We start from the raw sequence: 22,929 nt of genomic DNA, 5'->3' as shown, positions 1-22,929 counted from the left end.
TAGGATAAAAACTTGAAGTAGCCAGTTGTGGTGGTGCAAGTTTGTAATCCCAGTACTTGGGAGGCTGAGACAGGAAGATCTCAGGTTCGAGATCAGCCTTGACAACTTAGTGAGGCCCTCTGGAACTTAGTGAGACCCTATTTCAAAATAAAAAACTGGGGTGTAGTTTGGAGATAGAATGCCTCTGGGTTCCATCCCCAGTACTTCAACACACACATACACATACACACACACTCAAAACACCAAAGACAAACAAGCAAAAAACCCCCAAAACCCAAACTAGATTTTTGGAGATGAGAATTATAATGTACGAAATGCAAAGTTTACTGAATGTTACTGAATGGCAGATACACACTTGTAGAAAGCTAGTGAATTCAAAGATATAACAGAAACAATACAAGTTGAAGTTGAAGAAAAGAGTACTATCTGTGAGTTGTTTAACGGTTTCAGATGGGTTACTGCTTACTGTGTAATTGGAGTTTCTGAAGGAAATATGAGATAAGAAAAATATATGATGAACTAATAGTTTAGAAATTTTCTATCTTCTCTTTTAGTAGTTCTCAAGAATACAACACATCCTATTTAATCACTATATTGGACAATAAATCTCTTGAACTTATTTCTTCCATCTAATTACTTCTGTATCCTTTGATTAATAAACCTCCAATCCCTACTCCCCAACCTCTGGTAAACCATGTGACTATCTGCTTCCATGAATTCAGCCTACATATAAGTGAGATCATGTGTATTATTGGCCCTTCTGTGCCTGGCTTATTTCAGTTAACATAATTTTTTAGGTTCATCTATATTGTTGCAAATGACATAGAGTGTTAAAAAAAGACCAAATAGTATTGGACTGTGTATGTACCAGATTATCTTTATTCATTCATCTGTTGATTAGACACTTATGTTGATTGCATAGCTTAGCTTCTGTGAATAATGATGTAACAAACATGGGAGTGCAGGGACCTCATTGAGATACTGTTTTCCTATCTTTTGGATTTATCTTTGGTAGTGGGGTTGATGTATCATATAGTAGTTCTATTTTTAGTGTTTTGAGAAAACTCTATACCATTTTGATATGGCTGTACTAATTTACATTTCCACCAACATGTACATGGTTTCTCTTTTCTCCGTATTTTCTCCAACACTTAAGCTACCTTAATAGCCATTCTGATGTGCAGAATAGCCAGTCTAATAGACAGGGGTGATCACGCCTCATCGTGGTTTGAATTTACATTTCTCTGATGAATAGTAACACTGACCATTTTTTATATATACCTGTTGGACATTTGTATGTCTCTTTTAGGGAATATCTTTTGGCCCATTTTTAAGTTGGATTATTTTCTTCCTATTTAGTTATTTGTGTTCTTTATATATTTGGGTATTAACTCCTAGTAGATGTATGGTTTGCAAATATTTTCTTCCATTCTGATTTTGAAGCCTGAGTCTTTATTTTCCTTTTCATTTTTTCATTGTGCCTTTGTTGTGTAGAAGCATTTCATCTTGATACAGTCCCATATGTCTATTTTTGCTTTTGTTGCCACACTTTTGGGGTCAGATTAAAAAAATTGTTTCCCAGATCAATTTCTTTTTCTTTTTTTTTTTTTTTTTTGGTGGTACTGGGGTTCCTGGAAGCCCTTCTACCTCTGGGCTACACTCCCAGACCTATTTTTATATTTTTATTTAGAAACAGGGTCTCATAAGCCAGCGCGCGCGGCTGGCTTCGAACCTGCGCGATCCTCCTGTCTGCCTCCCAAGCGCGGGGATTACAAGCGTGCGCCACCACGCCCGGCTCCAGATCAATTTCAAGGAGCCTTTTCCTTCTGATTTGTTCTAATTGTTTTGCATTTATGTATTTTATGTTTGAATCTTTAAACCATTTCGAGGTGATTGTTATACATGGTATGAGACAAGGTTATAATTTTATTCTTCTGCAACTACTTATGGGAAATTTGAGAGATTTCAGGAGGACTGATGTTCATACCTAGTCAAAGTATCTTTAAAAACATAGTGAAAAATTTATGCATATGTTTTCAATGGAAAGGATTGAAATTTTCCCTTCTCATACACAGACACATTGGATAGCAATAGTAGCACGAAGATCAAGAAAGGAGCAATAAAAAAAAACTTAGAAGATTTTTATATATATGTTAAGTGGTATAATATCATGTAAGTGTAGACTATAACAAATGATGTATACTATAAACCCTAAAACAAATAGTAAAATATGCCAGCAAAGGAAATAAAATCACAAAAATATTTATTTAATCCAAAAAGCAGAAAGCAAGAAAAAGGTAAAAATTAAGGAAATAGAAAAATTAATAGATGATAGCCTTATTTAACCTAAGTACACCAATAATCAAAATTAAGTTAAATATTCTAAATACTCCCATTAGAAGGCAGAGATTTTCAGTGTCGCGTCCCTCGACCAGCGATTAAGACACGACACGAAGCTCTTCTTGCAAGCCGTTTATTCAGGATACTCGTAATGGCGGAATGGCGAAGATCTGCCTCGCGCAGGGCATTATAAACATTAACTCCCCCAATCACTTCTTGCCACATCTCACTCACTCACTGGCTCACGCTCGTCAGGTCACCACCACGTCATGTGTTACGCAACCCTAGCCTCCAAATATGGAGTTGCTTCCTGCACAGCCATGTGCCTAATCAAGCTCAGAGGCAGGAAGCCGGCGCCATCTTTCAATGGCGGCTCACCACAATTCCCCCTTTTTGTTTTTATAGGCAACAGGTAAGAGCAGAGGTTTGACCCCTATTAATCACTGGCACCTTTTTCTAGGGACGGGTACTTGGGTGCCTAACCCGTGTGCAGTCAAGCGTACTCTTCCTGAGGACCAAACTTGTGCCCTCAGCTGCAGTGCTTTGCCTTGCAACCTGAGCCACTATGCCTTAGCTGCCGCGAGCCAGGCTTGGGGTGATTGTCCTGCCTCGATAGCCACACAGGCCTGTATAAACATGGCTGTATTATGATTAAAACTTTGGCGAAGACGAGCAATGCACCAGACACAAAACAACACAGCCACAACCAATAATCCCATCAAGGCCCCCAATTTAGCCCATTCCTTTAGATGATTTATGGCACGAGTTATCCAAGATGACAGTCCTTCAGCCAAACTGATGTCCACATGAGTCGAGTTGACGGTGACCACGGCAGTGCGTAATCTCTCTAGTTGGGTTTCAAATTCTCCCGTCCAGTTGCCTAAAAGATAAATTGACAACTCCCGAGACAGGTTAGCGGCTTTTGTAAAGTTTTTGTATTGAACGCTGGTAACACAGAGACCAGGATATCTCCATTCACATCCAAGCTGTGCAAGCTGCCATAATACCTCAACTTGTTCTTAATTTTGGTTAGATTATCAGCAGATTCCCCTGAGCTCCTAAGGGATTTCCATGCTCTAATAGCACAAAAATTTATTTGATTATAAACTTCCAAAGGAAGTCGGGTTTGGTTTTGGGCATGTAGCCCTTGTCCTAAAATCATATCTCGATCCCATTGAGGATTTCCAGCAAGAGCATTAGCAGCAGCCTGATCAGAGGCATATTCTATGTTAAAGGCCTTCCATTCCAAAAATTGTCCAGGGGTGAGGCACGCTCGTGTTAATCCATTCCAGTCCCCTGGCGTCATGCAGTTTCTAGCCAGAGCTTCCACTTGGGCTAATGTAAAGGAAGCTGTGACCCCATACATGCGAACTGATTCTGCTAATGCCTTAATGACCTTAAAATCAAGGGGTTCATAAAAACAAGCACCCTGTGTATCTTGAAAAATAGGAAAGGCCAACGGGAGCTCAGTTCTAACACGTGACCAAACTTGAGGGCAAAAGGAATTATGAGATCCCTGAGTGGAGGATGGTAAGGATGGCGGTGGCCCAGGAGGAGGATCTTGTAAACCTGAGGGCATAGGAAAGTCCGGATCTAATTTAGGCAAACGAGATTTTTTCGAGGCTGAATGAATTGACACCCTTTTCTTCATCAGAAGAATCAGAAGAGGAGTCTGGCCCTTTAAATTCAGACAAATTCGGATAGAGTGAGGAACAGACAGGTTCCTTTGCTTCACTAACTGCCCGTTCTGACTTATGCTTTTCAGATTTCTGTTCTTTGAGTAACTCGAGGGCGGTTTGCCCTTCCTTAATAGCATCATCATATTTTTGATCTTCTAAACAACCTTTGATCAATTTCCAAATAGGTAGAACACAGGGATTAAGGCTTCCCTGTTGCTTGGCATATTCAAGATCTCGACCAAGCTTTTCCCAACTAGGAACTGTCAGGTTACCTGAGACAGCAAACCATGGAGCAGCTCTGTCACAATCATTTAAAAATTTCTCTAAAGTAGACTCTCTAAATTCTAAACTTCTAGAATAAAGTAGCTCCTGGAGAGCCAAAAAAATTGGATGAGACTGCGAAGCCCCCATCCCAAAACTAAGCTCAAAATGAAATTCAAAAATGGTCCGCCTTAATCGCGGCTCTACCTTCGCGTTCCCGCGTCTGCTTTAACCGCAATTCCACTTTCACTTTTTCGCGTCTGCTTGACCGCAACAAATGGTCCGCCTTAATCGCGGCTTTACCTTTGCGTTCCCGCGTCTGCTTTAACCGCAATTCCACTTTCACTTTTTCGCGTCTGCTTGACCGCAACTCCACTTTCACTTTCCCGCGTCTGCTTTAACCGCAATTTCACTTTTCACTTTCCCGCGTCTGCTTGACCGCGGCTCTACTTTACACTTTCCCGCGTCTGCTTGACCGCAACTCCACTTTTCACTTTCCCGCGTCTGCTTTAACCGCAACTCCACTTTCACTTTCCCGCGTCTGCTTTAACCGCAACTCCACTTTTCACTTTCCCGCGTCTGCTTGACCGCGGCTCTACTTCCACTTTCCCGCGTCTGCTTTGATCGCAGCTCTACTGTCACTTTCCCGCGTCTGCTTTGATCGCAGCTCTACTGTCACTTTCCCGTCTGCTTTGATCGCAGCTCTACTGGATTTGCTCTCCCCTTATCCACAGGTGAGAGCGGTTACCCGCATTTTTCGCGGACCCCCCTACTTACCAGGGGACTTACCGGTGCACCTTCCCTGACGACAGCAAGTTCTGAGCTTCACGCACGGGAGCTGATTTTTTCCCCGTACGGGCCACCAGTTGTCGCGTCCCTCGACCAGCGATTAAGACACGACACGAAGCTCTTCTTGCAAGCCGTTTATTCAGGATACTCGTAATGGCGGAATGGCGAAGATCTGCCTCGCGCAGGGCATTATAAACATTAACTCCCCCAATCACTTCTTGCCACATCTCACTCACTCACTGGCTCACGCTCGTCAGGTCACCACCACGTCATGTGTTACGCAACCCTAGCCTCCAAATATGGAGTTGCTTCCTGCACAGCCATGTGCCTAATCAAGCTCAGAGGCAGGAAGCCGGCGCCATCTTTCAATGGCGGCTCACCACATTTCAGGATTAAAGAAAAAAAAGGAAACAACTATATGCTGCCTAAAAGCAATGAACTTCTTTTTATACATAGCTAGCCCAATTATTTGATATCCTCTTTCTAAAAAATTTATTGGTGCTGGGCGTGGTGGCACACACTTGTAACCCAGCATTTGGGAGGCTAAGACCTCAGGATCGCTGTTAGCAGACAGCCTCATCTACTTAGTGAGGCCCTGTTTCAAGAATAAAAATAGGGCAGGGGCTGTAGCTCAGAGACCGAATGCCCTTGAGTTCCATCCCCAGACCCACCAAAAAAAATAATAAAATTATTGGTGCATTATAATTGTACATACTACTGTTTTTTTCTAGTGAGATTTTCATATATAAACATAATATTGTGTGTTTTTCCCCAAATAAACTTTAAATATAACGACCCAAATCAGTTAAAGATAAAAGAAAACAGTAAGTAAAAAAAAAATACTATCAGACAAATAATGAAAAATGTTATGAACATCTTTTTCCTTTTGCTGTGATAAAAAATTATCTTGCCGGGCATGGTGACGCACGCTTGTAATCCCTGCGCTTGGGAGGCAGAGACAGGAGGATTGCGCAGGTTTGAAGCCAGCCGCGCGTGCTGGCTTAGGAGACCCTGTTTCCAAATAAAAATGTAAAAATAGGTCTGGGTGTATAGCCCGGAGGTAGAAGCCAGGAACCCCAGTACCACCAAAAGAAAAAATAATAATTATCTTTACCATGATAATGTTGCTGATATATATATATATATATATATATATATATATATATATATATATATATATAATGTCAAAACCTTCAAACTGTACATTTTAATTATGTGCAATTTATGCTGTTATGCTTCAGTAAGGCTATTAAACTGTTAATAGCCACAAATGTTACATTGCTAGTGCATTAGGTGGTGTAGTAGTAGCCTGCAAGTTTCTTGATGGCCAGAATTATATTTAAATATTCTGCTTTTCTGTTTTCTTGTTCTATTTCTTTGTTCTTCTCTAAAACTCATAATGCTGGCTGAAGTATTTTTTTAGTACCCTATTTTACCTGACTAGTAGGAAAGTTTCATGAGGGCAGGGACTTCATTCATATTATGCTCTGTCATAACTTTTAGTTAATTGCCTGGCACATAGTAGATGTTCAGTAAATATTTGTGGAACAAATTGATCAATTATACTTGAATATCCCATAAATTCATTCTCTTGCTTGTGCGTATTTTTATGTCTTGGTTTTTTGCTCTATATAAAAGAGTGTTCCAACTGTTGGAGATTTGACAGATTTCAAAAGGACTGCATGTTTTATAATAATTTATTTTCAAACATATGCCTCTGGATTAGGTTTTTATACCTAGACCACTTCAGTAACAAAACAAAAAACAGTTTGCTGAATTCCTAGCACTTTTATAAGCATCATTTCATTGGTTATTTCCATTAATTCAAAGTGAGATATTTTCATTTTTAGATAAAGGATCTAAGAATTTGTGAAATTATAGAAAGTATCCAAAGTCACACAGAAAAAACGGATTCAAACCAAGATCTCTTACTCCAAAATTTTAGTTTGTACACAGTATTTTTCCAAGTTTCAGATGTATTATTTATAAAAGTAATTATTAGCTTAATATAGGCACAGATGTGTTTATTTTGGTATGATAAAGTATAGTGACAATTTGAAGAAAAGAGTTTGAATACACACACACACACACACACACACACACACACACATTTTTTGGTGGTACTGGGGTTCCTGGAAGCCCTTCTACCTCCGGGCTACACTCCCAGACCTATTTTTATATTTTTATTTGGAAACAGGGTCTCTTAAGCCAGCGTGGCTGGCTTCAAACCTGCGCGATCCTCCTGTCTCCGCCTCCCAAGCGCGGGGATTACAGGTGTGAGCCACCACGTCTGGCCTTTGAATATATATTTTTTTAGAGTAGGTGCAGAATGTGTAGAAAACTTACGGGGCATGTCTAGAGAGGTTTTTGAATGGGCACTGCTAGGAAGATATTGACTAATGCAGGGAAAGCATGAAATGCTTGGGATGGCTGACATTTACCCAAAGAGAGAGAATGATAAGGAAATATAAAATTGAGTTTAATGATCTGGATTTGGGCTTGCAAATTAGAACTAGTAACTTTGTATTTTGTTTATTTGTATGGATATGTTTATTTAGTAGTAATTGACATCAGTATTCTTTTGGTTGGTATGTTTGCTTATTTCTAAGTCATTTAGGCTATATTTATAATGAATATCTTAGGGTAAGATGGCAGACTTATCACACTTGATTTGTAGTAGCTGAACTATTATAGTTTCTTCAAGTTGTCTATAGAGATTATTAGTGCTGAAAATAGCAAAACACTGTTTTACATAATTTTCATTCTTGCTGTTCTTATGGTTATCACTTTACAATTGAAAGATTGTTTATTTCTTTTTGTCATGTGAAGGCACGACCATCCTTACACTTAATTGTATAGCTTTTCTTTCTGTGATTTAAAAGAACTTTATAGAAATCCACTTTGTTGGCACAACTAAGCCTTTAATAAGGACTGATGTTCTGGATTTCTTCTATATATCATCTCAGTATGTTTTAGTGTGATAATTTTGAGGACATCTTCTTCAATCCAGATTGACTCTTTGCTCTTATGCCTGCTTTTAGAGGAATTTTTATATAGCTAGTCTATATTAAAGAATGATTATATTTTTATGAACTTTAAAGAATTGGCTGCCAATTATACTATATTATATTTAAAATAATCTGATTATCTATTAACAATTAATAGACCTTTTGGCTTAGTCATTGACTTGAATATATAAAAAACTATTATAGCTTTCAAGTTACTTGGTCTTTCAAATGTTCTAAGAGAAGTTTAAAAATTGCTCATTTCTTTTTTGAACCCTGTTACCCTTCTATCTAATCTATATAACATATGTGTATGTATATGTGTTTTTATATTTGTGTATCATACATACACATATATAGTTAGCCTTCTATATAATTGGATTCTGTATCCATTGATTCTACTAATCACTGATTGAAAATATTCAGAAAAATATTATTCGTACTGAACATGTATTGATTTTTCTTGTGATAGATTTTTTAAACAATATGCATAGCAACTGTTTACATATCATTTATATTGTATCAATTAAAGATGATTTAAAATATACATGAGACCATATATAAGTTATATGTCAGTACTACACCATTTTATATAAACATTTGAGCATCCATGGATTTTGGCATCTGGGATTTGCAGGTTGTTCTTGGAACCATTATTTCAAGAATATTGAAGGATGATTGTGCATATATGTATGTACTATATTTACACAAACTTATAGTTTATTATTACCTTAATATAGTTTACTTGAAAGATAGAGAATATAATATGCATGACCAATTTTATGTATATTTTTATTATTTTTAAGCACAAATTTTTATTTATTTATTTTTATTTTTATTTTATTTTAGTGTGTGTGTGGTACTGCGGTTCCTGGAAGCCCTTCTACCTCTGGGCTACACTCCCAGACCTATTTTTTATATTTTTATTTGGAAACAGGGTCTCTTAAGCTAGCAAGCCTGACTTCGAACCTGCGCGATCCTTCTGTCTCTGCCTCCCAAGCGTGGGGATTATAAGCGTGCTCCACCACGCCCAGCAAGCACAAAATTTTAAATGGATATTTTAGTTTTATAAGTCACACAAATAATGATGTTATTAATGAGTAAGTAATGTATTTTTTTCCTTGTTATAGGTCCTTTTGTTCTGCATCACAGCGGCTATGTACATGTTCTTTTTCAGGTATGTTGTATTATACCTATTTATTTTAACACAAAAATAATGTGATTTTTGTAATCTTTTTTCAACCATGAAACTAAATGATTAGTTCCCAAATAATTATATCCCCAAAGTGGCATTTTTTTCCTGTAATGGTTGGAGATAACAACCTACTCCTTGATGAGTAAAGAGAAGGAAGCAGGATATGCTTCCCTGCTCATACTCTCTTTATAGGCTAATCTTGGAACATTGAGTATCTCAATAGTGCTCAAATTCTGATAAATGAGTATTTGTGTTTTGTGGGCCTGATTTTTTCTCATAAAACATAGAATATTTTTATTTAAACAAGAAAAAAGTGACACAATAGTGTTCTTTTTAAGCCTTCTATGAAGGTATCCAAGTATACTAATCATACTCTGTACATATTAAGTTTGCCTTTAATGTCACAGTTGTACATTTTATTGACAGTGGAACTCTGAGGAATGTGGAGGAATGACTGTGGCTCAAGATAGGAATGCAAATGAGAAGGATGTTTGACATCTTCATATAACCACAGTAATATGATTTTTGGTTAGAAAAATTTCTCTTCATTATAATCTTTCCATTTATATCACTCCTCTATTATACCAATTTAAATAAATAGTTCTTGATTTTTCTAGATCCAGGCAGAATTCAATCACAACAAGAATGATTAGGCTTTTAAATTTAAAATTTTTTCTTAATTGACAAGGGAAATTATGGAATTTTAATAAGGTATATTAACCTTTTTTTTAAAGAATAAGATAATTCAACCACTTCATTATTTTAAGCCCCTGATTTCTTGCCAGAACATTCTAATAAATATTCAATAAAGCACAATGATATAATCTAAATTATCATTTTAAAATTTAAATACAAAGTGAAGGTATTTAATTCTAGTAATGAGGTAGTTTTAGATAGAAAAAAAATGTATAAAAATTTAAAGTAAGGTGGATTTGAACTGCAAAAGATTGGTATTGGCCTACTTAGAACTTTCTAGTCATTAGTGACTGAAAAATTACTGGAACTGTCTGGTGGTCTCCCTACATTTTTTTTCTTTTTTTTTTTTTTTAATGGTACTGTGGATAGAATTCAGGACATTGTGGATGCTAGGCACATGCTTTGCCATGATTCATACCATTAACCTGAAAACTTCTGATCTATTATATTTATAAGTAAAAAATGTACATATATGTATATATTGTACTGATTAGTACACTATACATTAGACTAGACTATGATCTCTTTCCTATATTGTAATAATTTAGGAGTAGGTTGGGAGGGTTGAGAATAAAGACTTATTTTAAATAATTTTCAAATACTTCATAATTGTATTAATATTATTAGGACAATATTGCAAAAAGTTCTCTGGTTTCTATGTTTTTGTTCTGTCTGGTCTAGAGATGTAGCATACTCACAGCCAAAATAAATTCACCAAAGGTTACAAAGTTAGAAACAAGCTGTGTTGACATGCAGAAGAGGAATGAAAAATATCAAATATATTCTCTTTTTAGAAAATACAGGTAATAGAATGAAACAATTCTTCCCAATTTGGCACTTAAAGAGAGCATATGTGCTTCATGTTTAGCATTTCTTTGTCATAAGTTTTTGAGGTCTAAAAACAAATTGTGTGTTGACTATACTGATAAATGCCCAATTTGTAGCATGGTTCTTGGAAATTATAGTTTGAAAATTGCTGCCATCAACCTAGTATTTTTGGTGTAGAAAGAAAATCAATCCTATAAATATGTGTATTGGTGCAAAGCTAGGGAACTTTTTCCTGTTTCAGTCATAAAGTCTGGTTTAAAAACAACCGTTTAAAATACTTTCCAGAAGTCTCAATACAAGGTTTAAGTGCCAAGATAAACACTTTCGATTTTCTGAGGAAAGGAGTTGTTTTTCTCCCAGAAGAAGCTTTATCACCAAATTCTTAGTGTTGTTGACAGAAGTTAGTTTGAATAGCTCAACAAAAGAGGTTTGGTAAATGGCAAAGTAAAACCATTTATAAAGCATTACAACCAAACAAAACAATGTTATATGTATTTTCTGAACTTGTAGCTTGTTCTTAGAATGAAAAAAATACATACATAACATTTGGCAAGTCCAATCGTATTAGAATAATTTATTCTTGAAATTAAATTTTATTAATAAAGTGATATTTGTGGGCAGGCACATTCATCCAATTAATATTTATTGTAAATCTAATTGCATAAAATGAGTAAATATCAAATGATGTTTGTCCTTAGGACTCCTTTTATGGAAACATCTTTTTGAAAAGAGGATAAAGGAAAATTTTTGTTTGAATGAGTCAACTTGTGTTTGTATTCTTATCTTTTAAATGGGGAAAAAGGGAAACTGAGACCCCTTTCAGTAGAGAAAAATATATGTGTATGTGTTTAAGAAAGAAATTGAGTAGTTTGATAGTATTTTTAAAGGACTCACGGATTGTGATGGTGAGAGTGTGATTTTAATTAAAAAGCCACACAGTAATTTTGACATTGAAAAGTATGATTAACAAACTGTGTGATGAAACATTTTACTCTTGAGTAGCTTACTAGTTCTTTTTTAATAGTTCTTTCACATACATTATCTCAAGCCACACACCTGAACAAAAGTTTATGTTCCAGTGAAATCCTGGGGACATCTCCTAGGCTAGTGTTGGGGAAAGGTAATATGTAGAAAGAGGGTAGTAGATCTCTTCTGCATTTTAGCTAGCTGACCTACCAGTCACATTCATCAAAGTATCCTTTGATACCGGTATTTGCTATCAATTCTGCTTGGATGGAACATATTGTGATGACCTTTTGAAAGAAGGCTTACTGTCCAGTCTCAGAGTGCATTCATTTTGATGGTTTGCCTTTGTTCATGCACTTGATCAGTGTGCATTCTTTCCTCATGGCTGTGCTGCAGGGCATTATCTGTCACTATTAATGCAAGCATTTTGTAGAAAAGCTTGTCTCAGGTACCACTTTTTAAAGCATTTCTTTACTTTAAACTATACTTATGGGTAAAGTAGCTTGAGTATTTTTCAGGTCAAAGGATTCATCGTATGTCTTAATTCTGGCTTGATTAGACTCTTCAACCCAGTCTTGTGAAGAGAAAGATGAATTTTTTTTTACCACTATTTCTTTTTTTTTGGTTTTAATGGAGAAGCAAAGAAAAGAATCAATAACAAACACAAAAATATTGCACTTAATCCTGCTCACAGAAGGAAAAGAGAAAGAAAAATATTCGCTAATTTTAGGCATGATTTGTTTGGTTTTAACATTAGGTGTGAAGAATATTACTTTTAAGAGAAAGACAATAATTCACCATAGTTTTATTAAATTAATTTTAAATGAAAACTATCATGGAACATGTAATAGCAACTTTGATACTATCCTAGTGCCTACTAGCAAGAAATTTTCAAAAATGACAAATCCAAGCCGGGCGTGGGGGCGCACGCTTGTAATCCCCGCGCTTGGGAGGCAGAGACAGGAGGATCGCGCAGGTTCAAAGCCAGCCGTGCGCGCTGGCTTATGAGACCCTGTTTCCAAATAAAAATGTAAAAATAGGTCTGGGAGTGTAGCCCGGAGGTAGAAGGGCTTTCAGGAACCCCAGTACCACCAAAAAAAAAAAAAAAAAAAAAAAAAAAAAGACAAATCCAATAGTGTGTTTAAACATTAAACATGTAGATTAAAAGGCCCGGACTTCTTATAGCTGTTACTCTATAGACTATATAGTATTAATTCACAATGGATGTTTCTTAAATAATATGATGTCATTGTGGAAAAGCACTTCATTTTTAGTAAAAAACCAGTGCAAGTGATGTTTTATTGTGTTTTAAACACAATAAAATAGAATTAGAAATAGTATTTTTCTGCTATTTAGTGAATTATAATAAAGTTTTTATTGTGAAGGCATAAATAATTAATTATGGCATTTAAAAGTGAAAAGTTTTACCTCTGGGCTAGAAGAATTTCTCTAAATAATTAGATTTTAATTAATTAATTAATTAATTATTATTAATTTTTTTGTGGTACTAGGGGTAGAACCCAGCGGCTTTCTACCTCCAGGCTATACTCCCAGACCTATTTTATATTTTATTTGGAAACAGGGTCTCACTAAGTTGCTGAGAGCCTCACTAAGTAGCTGAGGCTGGCTTCGAACCTGTATGATCCTCCTGTCTCAGCCTCCCAGGGGTGGAGATTACAAGTGTGCGCCACCACGCCCGGCTAATTAGATTTTATTTGAAGAGATTATTTGCTGTGAAATAGGGGTTTGGAAAGGGGCTTATGATAGCTAATAATGAGGTCCTCTGTATTTGTTAATTTCTAGTTGCTATGACAACATATCTGAGGCTGAGCACTGTATATAAAAAGGGGGGTTATTTAGTTCCCAATTTTTCAGGATAAAAGTCTATGCTTGGGCAGCCTCACAGTTTGACTGGTGAGGGCCCCTTCGGCTGAACCACCACATGACAGATGCTGTCATGGCAGAGCCACAAGCAAGAGGGAGACGTCACATGGTGAGACAGGAAGCCAGAGAGCAGGAAGGGGCTGGTCTTGCTATTTTGTAAGAACCGTCTCATGAAAATTGATGAAGGTCCAATGGGAATTATTTTTATCCCTTTGGAGGACTGTGCTCCAGTGACCTCCCATTAGACTTCACTTTTAAAAGGTTCCATTCGCTCTCACATTGCCACTGTGGAGACCAGACTTCCAACACCTGAACCCTTAGGGAGAAATCACATGTAAACTATAGCAGCCAGACTGAAGGTTACAGTGATGATATTGTGAGTAAGACATGTGTCTAAGATTTGAAGTTTTGTGCATGGATTAAGAAGAGGAAAAATCTTGGGAGACTGAGATAGGGGAATTGTAGGTTCAAGACCAGCCTTAGCAACTTAGTGAGACTTTGAGCTGTCTAGTCAAACCCTGTTTCAGTTGTAATATAAAAAGAGATGGGGTTGTAGCTCAGAAGTAGAAAGCCCCAGGATTCAGTCTTCAGCACCCCCCCGCCAAAAAAAAAAAAAAAGGAAACGTGCTGGAATAGGAATAAACTAGAAAAGAAAATGTATGAGTATTTATGATGAATTTAAAAAGATTCATTGAGAATTACAAAACTTACTTGATAAGCAGGCACACATACACATATTCACAGATACAGTGTGAATTAAAGAAGTGGATAACTAGGGTTTTATAAAGCACTGTGGAAGGCAAGTGGCCTCTGTATCTTTCTCTGCTCCTACCTTTAGCCTTGTTTCCTCTTCCTTGCTTCTTCCTTCTTCTTTCACTTCTTTTGTCTGTTCTTTAGCATAAACATTTGTATGTTATATCCCCAGTTTCTTAGGTAAGATTTTATCATGTAGACTATATGGTGATATTCTGTTGTATTTTCACATAACATATAAAAGTGGATTCTGATACAATCTTCATATTTTCACTATGAAACTATTGATAAGATAATGTGAATACAATGAATCCGATGACTCCAAGCATCATAGACTCCTCTATGTTAAGATGTCTCTATCTTATTTAAGGAAAAGGACTACTAGTCACCAGAAGTTCTTGAGTGGGTTTTGCTGCTACAGAAAATCAATTTTGAAGTAGTTAAAACTGTTTGCTTTACCATTAGTGAGGAATGCTCTAATCCACTAAGTCTTTTTTAAGCTTAACTTTTTTATTTCTATCATTTTCTACTGCTTGAGTTTTCTCAGAGGCTACTAAGGGGCACTGTCCTCTAGCAGAATTGGTTAAGAGCATGAACTTGAGTTTGATTTATTGGTTCAACTCCTCACTCTGTCTTGTTTCGTGACTTAAGCAAAGTACTTGGTCTGCCTGTGCCTGATGGTTCCCATCTTAACTAAGGATAATATCAGTACTTATCTTATGGTATTTATCATGTTCTTGTCATTCTAAAATGTGAAATGAAAGGAAGAGGAGAATAAATACAGCTTGAAATTCTCCCATCCTGTGGCAGCCACAGGACCTTGTGAGTCTCTGCTGCTCTGCAGTGTTTTTGGAAGTGATTTGGTCACTGAAGTGGAATATCCTTCGTTGTTCTGAGCTCCTTAGGCATGTTAGAACATGAATGATATAAATGCCAAATGATGGGAAACAATTGAACTAATCAGAATTGATTCTTTTTCATTTTTCATAAAATACTCAAACTCTAATATTGGAAGCAAAATTGCTTTCATAACTTCTGTTTCATCCTTCAATGTTAAAAATTGTTTTTGAATTGGATAATTTTACATTATAAATTATAGATGAACTTCCTTGTAGGGTGTCACATTAAGATATTCCAGAGATTTTTATGAAGGATAAGAAATTGTGAATTGAGTTATTTAGTAGATGAACTGATTAAATTCAGACTTTTCTTATCTAAAACATCATTAATCAGTCTGTGAAACTAAGAATAATAGAAGCAAGTTCCCTTTCTCTTTTTTAAGAAAATTAATTGTGAATAATACATTACTAAGCTCTCTTTTGAAAAATCACATAATTTAAAAGTTGCAAAGTACAAATTAATAGTTCTTGACCCTTTATTTTTTCTACCTTTTTTCAGTTGAAACCTCTTAACAGTTTGTATATATCTGTGTTTTCAGAATTCTTTGTATATGTATCTTAAGTACCTATGTTTGTATGTTTTTAAATGGAATCATATATTACGTATTTCTCTGTAGAATTTTATTTAATAATATATTCTCTTCATATAGCAATGCATGTAGAGGTACCTCATTGTTTTTTGGGGAACAACAAAAATCTAAAACTACTTCTTCAAACCTTTTCAGGAGAAATTTGTTCTCTTTCAGTTTTTTACTTTTAAATACCATGTAGCTATGAACTTTCTTTCACATTCATATATCCTTGTGGCCATGGTTTCTGTCTTCGTGTTTTAACATTTCCTTTCTTCCCTCCATTGTCATGTCATTCTGCTTCAAAGAAAAAACTAGTAATTCGTTATGGCACCTAACACTTAACTATCTATCCATTATATCATTTTTTGTGTGAAAAATATGTTTAGGATTAGCATTTTAAAATTGAATTAAATTTGTTACTGTTTTTCTATGCATGATTCATAATACATTCTTAGTGAAAGTTTTATCTTATACTAGCATGTATTATAGTTATTTCTGATTATTATGAATTACCAATTTAAAATAAAATACATGCAGATATGTATTGAGGATTTATTTGAATAGCCATCTCTAATTTTCCAGGTTTTTAGCTGTTTAATCTCTACAGTGTAGTCTTAGTTTTACTCAGTCTTCCAAATCTTACATTAAGTTAATTTTATTTGGGAAACTAGAAATATCTTAAAACTTTTTTGTGTTGAATAGTTTTGAATTCCTTGTCTTGTTCCTATATTAAAGTTTATTCTGTTGAAAAATATATTGCTGAATGTACATATTACATTCTTACTGTCTAGGTGAAATTGGTAGTAGTAATAATAAGCTACAGCCGGAAGAGTAACTTTTTTTTTGCAGTACTGGGGATGGAACCCAGGGGCATTCTGTCTCCTAGCTGCACCCCCAGCCCTATTTTTTATCCTTTACTTTGAAACAGGGTATTACTAAATTGCAGAGGGCCTCACTAAGTAGCTGAGGCTGGTCTCGAACCTGCAATCTTCCTGTCTCAGCCTTTCAAGTAATGGGATTACAAGTGTGCACCACCATGCCCAGCTGAAATAGGAACTTTTAATATAAAGAACAAATTGGAGTTTACTAACAGCTGTTGGTACAAAAGAGTTTGACTACAGATTTATCATCTTTAAACATTATCTTCCTATGAGTCACTTTTCTTACTTTGCCAAATTTGAATTCTATTTCTGTTCAGTTTAATCCCACTTCAGTTTCTTATTCAGAACATAGATTAAATAACCATTATTAGTCTGATTACCTATACCTTATATAAGGTTCTATTCCATCTAAAAGTATTTTTTTCCAAACCAGATTCCCTGTAAACTTCCTGGTTTACTGTTTTCTAGCAAATAACATCCAAATACACTGTTCTGATCTGCACCTCTTGCCTTTTGTCTAATCTTAAAAATCTAACTCTGTTCTCTTATCGTGGCTGTTGAATATTCTGTTTAAATTTAGCATGTCTCTTCAGCACCCTTTTTTTTACTTTTTTCTTCATTTGTTATGTCTTCTCTGTGAGTTGTCAGACATACCCCTTCATCTACATGGTGGGACTAATTATTATATAGGCCACATTTTTGACACAGTATACTTTTCCAGCCTAATATTATTTGGAATGTATAGTAATTAAAAATGCTAACATACTTTGACTAGTACCTGTCTATATTCTTTATGCACTTATAATGCTTTCCTGAAGAAAATAGTATAGAAGGTCAGACTTCTGATATTTATCTAAGGTTTATTGTCTTTGAAGGAATTGTGTATTAATAGGTACTTTTCATATAAGTAGCAAGTACATTATGTATAAGAATATTTCACAGTGCTAGTCATGTCTCCCAGAGCTTCAGGGTCAGTCCCTTTTTCAAATGGTAGGGTTTTTATGACAAGTGAAGAAAATAGCCACCTGGTATTCATTGAGCGCATATCGTGTACAAGGCTCTGTACTGGGTGTTTTATATATGATACTGGGTTAATCCTTACCACTACCTGAAAAGGGTAGGCACTGAATATTTTTTCCATTTTACAGATAAGAAAACTGGGCTTCAAGAGGTTGTAAGTAACTTGTTGAGGATTACATACCTAGAGAGAAACAGAACTTGGATTTGAGTTTGGCTCTGTTTAACCTCAGAGGTGGTTCTCTTTACTCAATCTACCTGATAAACCAGTACTTGACATTCTCTTTCTTTATCATGTCACCTGGTGTGTTCATATAGCATGGTGGGGAAATGGCTGATTCAGCTCAGAGTTGGAGGCAGTCACTCTGGAAATTCAAGCATACCAGAAACTTCTCCCCTCCACCAATCAGTTAAGTAAGGAGGAGCTCAAGATGTGGGCACTCAACAAGCTGTAGCATAAACACCTTTTGGAAATACTACAGTATCTCCTTGTGAAGGGGCAGGTGAGAGATAAATGCCCTTTTCAATGTAGCAATACCAGGTAGTAGGAGTTTGGATGGTGACAATATGTTCTCAGTTCTGCTGTCTTTTTTTTTCCTTTGTCCTTTCTTCTATAATAGTAACACATAACTGGTGGTTAAATTTTGTTCATTCAGGAAATATTTATTGAGCTACGTGTTTTGGAAGCAGATAAATAGTCTGCTATAGAAGATAATATTTTTATGTACTTACGTTATTTTTTGTGGCAGGTGATGTGACATATTATAAAACAAGCTATGAACAAAGTACAGTGTACAACAGGATGCTGTGATTAGTTTTAACCAGAGAGTGGGACACATGTCATGTACCAACCCTGAAAGATCAATTAGATTTAAACACAGAAGTGAGGAGGTTGGTGATGAAGATGGCAATGCAGAAGAGTCAGTAGCATCAGAGGAAGGACTTAGGGATTTACATATTTTAAAAAAGGGAAAAAGGGGGCAAGGAGAGAGGAGAACTCTTTCTGATGCAATTATTCCTTTTAGTCACTACCTTCTTTTTTTCTCTTCTTCCTCTTAACAGGCAGATTTCTCAAATTAGTTGTCCACATTTGCTGTCTGACCTTTTTGTAAGCTACTGTACTCTGATTCCTAAAATTTCTCCTTTTCAATTACTCTAGTATTCAGTCACCAAGAACTGTTTTAGCTCCTTGATATATCTTAAATTCACAAGACTCCACTCCCACCTCCTGTATGCTATTTCAGAATCAAGTACTTCCCATCTCTAGGGTAGACTTGCCTTCCTATAGTCTCCAAGCATCTACTGTCTCTCCTATCCAGTTTATTTCTCAACTGTAAGGAGGGAACAATTACCAAAGCAATTATGCTCTCAGTTTACAACCATTCTGTGGATTTCTTGTCCTCAGAGTAAAGTCTCAATTTTTTTTAGATAGTTCACAAGGCTTTTTATAAAGATCTGGTCTCATCTGTGGGATGAGTTATACTGGAATTTGAATTTATTGCCTGGATTTGAATACCATTTACTAGATGTATGAGCTTGGGCAAGTTACCTACTTCCCTTTCCTCAGATTTTTGCTGCATGTTCTGGAGAGTAATATTAGATCCTAGCTAGGATTGAATAAAGTGGTTAGAACGTTGCCTGATACACAATAGTCAATAAATGTTACTTATTATTATTGTGCTTGTTGCCATACCCAAATGATTATTTAAAATATATCATCTTTGATATCATATAAGGTGGTTATTTGCTGGCAAGAAAATAAGAATTTCTGTAACTTCAACACGCATGGCAACACGTAGTAATCAGAGTTCTTGGAGAGACACACTAGCAAAATATGAATACTGTGTATGTTGGGAATTGAATGAGAAAATAGACAAAGGAACACCATGGAAGTTCAAAGGAAGAAAAGGGTATTCTATGAAGATTTGATGTGGCCTTTGAAAGGAAAGCAGTGGGAGTTATAGCAGCAGATTAATACTCATTGAGGCAGCACTGTCTGCCAGACAACTGTAAAACACTTTGTGTGCATTTCTTCCTTTACGTCCTCAAAAGACCTTTGGGAAATATCATTTGTAGCTTTGTTTAACAAATAAGGAAACCGAGGCTTAAAAGATTAGACTGTTCTGTGAACTACGAGCTAGAGTTCAAGTCAAATAGATGACAAAGAAGTCCTGTAGTAATTTATGCTTTACATGTTTTTTCTTTTAGGTCACAAGTCATTTGAGATATTGTGATCCCCCCCGTCATTTTATTTTTACTATTTACTTATTTGTTTATTTTTGTTCCTGGGGTTTGAACCCAGGGACATTCTATCTTTGAGCCACATGCTCAGCCATATATATATATATGTGTGTGTGTGCATATATATATATATATATATATGTGTGTGTGTGTGTGTGTGTATGTATATGTATATGTGTATGTATGTATATATAATATCTATCTATCTATCTATCTATCTATATATATATATATATCTATATATATATATATTTGGTGGTACTGGGGTTCCTGGAAGCCCTTCTACCTCTGGGCTACACTTCCAGACCTATTTTTACATTTTCATTTTGGAAATAGGGTCTCCTAAGCCAGTGAGGCTGGCTTCGAACCTGCGGGATCCTCCTGTCTCCGCCTCCCAAGCGCGGGGATTACAAGTGTGCGCCACCACGCCCGGCTTCTATTTATATTTTTAATTTTCAAAGAGGGTCTCACAAAGTTGTTGAAGATCTCACTAAGTTGCTGAGGTTGATCTAAAACCTGTGATTCTCCCATCTCAGCCTCCAAGTGCTGGAATTACAGGCATGTGCCTGAGTTTCCTTCCTTCTTTCCTTCCTTCCTCCCTTCCTCCTTCCTTCCTCCTTCCTTCCGCGGGTCTGGGGATGGAACTCAGGGGCATTCAACCTCCAAGCTACACCCCCTGCCCTATTATTTATTCTTTTTAATTTGAAATAGGGTCTCACTAAGTTGCAGAAGACCTCACTAAGTAGCTGAGGCTGTCCATGAACCGTGATCTTCCTGTCTCAGCCTCTTGAATACTGGGATTACAAGCATGTGCTACCACGCCCAGCTAAGAGTTATTTTAAAAGAGTACATAATATGGTATTTTTTTCCTAAAATTTCATGCATATAGTGCATTTTGCAAGTAACTTTTAGTCTTAGTGAATTAAAAATATCAAACAGCAGTTTTGTAAAATGAAATTTCTTGGAAGAATATATGATAGCCAAATGCAGATAAAAGTGAATATTTTATGGGTTGTATTATTTCACGCTTTTAAAGTGAAATATTCAGACTTATGATTAGAAGAACTTATATTAAATTTATCTCTGATTCTGGTGACCTTTCATAATTTGACAAATGTAGAAAAAGAAGTTCCATTTGAGTTTGATTTAATCTGAACAAATACTTTATACATTTCATTGAAAGTAGAGTATTTGAAAGAGAATTTTTATTTGAATATATTTAGTATGTTTGTATTGGACTTTTGTTTTACTTGAGACAAATTTTAAATGGTGTTGCATTAAGTACCACAGATTTCAACACCAAATAGCCTAGATTGTTCTGTGAAGATAGACTGGCTTTTGTTACCATCTCTGTGGGTATTACCACTTTTTTCTTCCCATCACTGGAAAAGATTGTTTAACAGTTGTCATTTCAATTTTTCTTTGACACCATGCATACCTTTTGAACAGATTTTGTTCTTTCTTTTAAAAAAGCAATCTTGATGCTTATATCATAGCTATGAACTCTTTTGCAACTTGAAGAATGTAGTCTTTTATTTTTTATCTTTGATGGAGAATATAAACTATTTCTTAATAATGAAGCAGACCACACAACTCACAAGCTAATTGAACTCCTATAAAAAGATTATGACTTACCGAATGTGGTGGCACACACTTGTAATCCCCGCGCTTGGGAGGCGGAGACAGGAGGATCACACAGGTTTGAAGCCAGCCGCGCTGGCTTAAGAGACCCTGTTTTCACATAAAAAAGTATAAAATAGGTCTGGGAGTGTAGTCCATGGGAGTGTAGTCAGAGGTAGAAGGGCTTCCAGGAACCCCAGTACCACCAAAAAAAAAAAAAAAAAAAAAAAGATTATGACTTACTCCTCACTAATACTATATAAAAATGATTTTTCATTGATATTTTTCTTATGGCTATATTAGTTTGTGTTAATTAGTTCATTTGTATTCCAGGTGGCTTCCAGTTTCTCCTCTTTAATAATAACTTCTTTGAATTGAAGTGTTAGGAAGTGATAGCTTAGCTCTTTTTTACTATTATATCTGTATCAGGATCCTGGCATTTTATTTTGAAAGAATTGGGGACATATGAAACAATAAACTCCTTTTTTACTGCAAATTGAGCATAGTCAGCAGTTTTATAGTGAGGTGACTCCAGGCTTAGAACCAGACTAATTTGGATTCATATTTCATTTTCACCACTTATTAGTGCATCCTTGAATTATTTAACAAATATTTATATATTTCAATACCTTTGAAATATTTATTCATGTCTTCATTCATAAAATGCTAATAATTTATTTTTTGCTGATTGTGTTGTGGATTAGTATTCATGTAAGGCCCCTTGAAGTGCTTTATGCATAGTAAATATTTAGTAAGTGGTATGATTGTGCCTCTTATTTTAAGGAAGTTGTTTAAATTTTATTTCAATCATGGACTGATTTGACTTTCTGATCTTTGAAAGTAAGTATAACTTTTTGACTATCTTTGGCAGAAGGAATTTGAGTAGATATGATGTATGTCGCTTCCTGGCAGAAGCTTTAAAAACTTGTGCTTCAAATGACATCTTTCTCATTATTATTTAGCTGATTAAGGAAAAATAATCTCGCTCGCGCTCGCGCTCCCCCCCCCCCCCCCCCCCCCGCTTTCGCTCTCGCTCTCGCTCTCGCTCCCTTTCTCCCTCTTTTTCTCTCGATGATTTTATTTTTTTAAATTTTTTTTATTTATTTATTTTTTTGGTGGTACTGGGGTTCCTGGAAGCCCTTCTACCTCTGGGCTACACTCCCAGACCTATTTTATACTTTTTTATTTTTGGAAACTGAGTCTCTTAAGCCAGCACGGCTGGCTCTGAACCAGCGCGATCCTTCTGTCTCCGCCTCCCAAGCGCGGGGATTACAAGCGTGTGCCACCACGCCCGGCGGTGATG

At 36.0% G+C, this 22,929-nt stretch overlaps 1 protein-coding gene across 3 annotated transcripts in view; it reads left to right on the top strand.

Moving 5' to 3' along the window:
- TMEM135 (transmembrane protein 135) overlaps positions 1-22,929 on the top strand; it is a gene marked incomplete at both ends in the record, with an annotated part of 215,398 nt that overhangs the window by 141,572 nt on the left and 50,897 nt on the right. For all 3 annotated transcript variants that reach the window (XM_080714267.1, XM_080714265.1, XM_080714266.1), the window contains one exon: positions 9,205-9,251. In XM_080714267.1, the coding sequence (XP_080570393.1) occupies positions 9,205-9,251 (47 nt within the window). The remainder of the gene's footprint in view (positions 1-9,204; positions 9,252-22,929) is intronic.

This window comes from Muscardinus avellanarius (assembly GCF_963383645.1).
Source record: "Muscardinus avellanarius genome assembly, chromosome: 1".
NCBI lineage: Eukaryota > Metazoa > Chordata > Mammalia > Rodentia > Gliridae > Muscardinus > Muscardinus avellanarius.
This window is presented reverse-complemented; position numbering and strand designations above follow the sequence as displayed.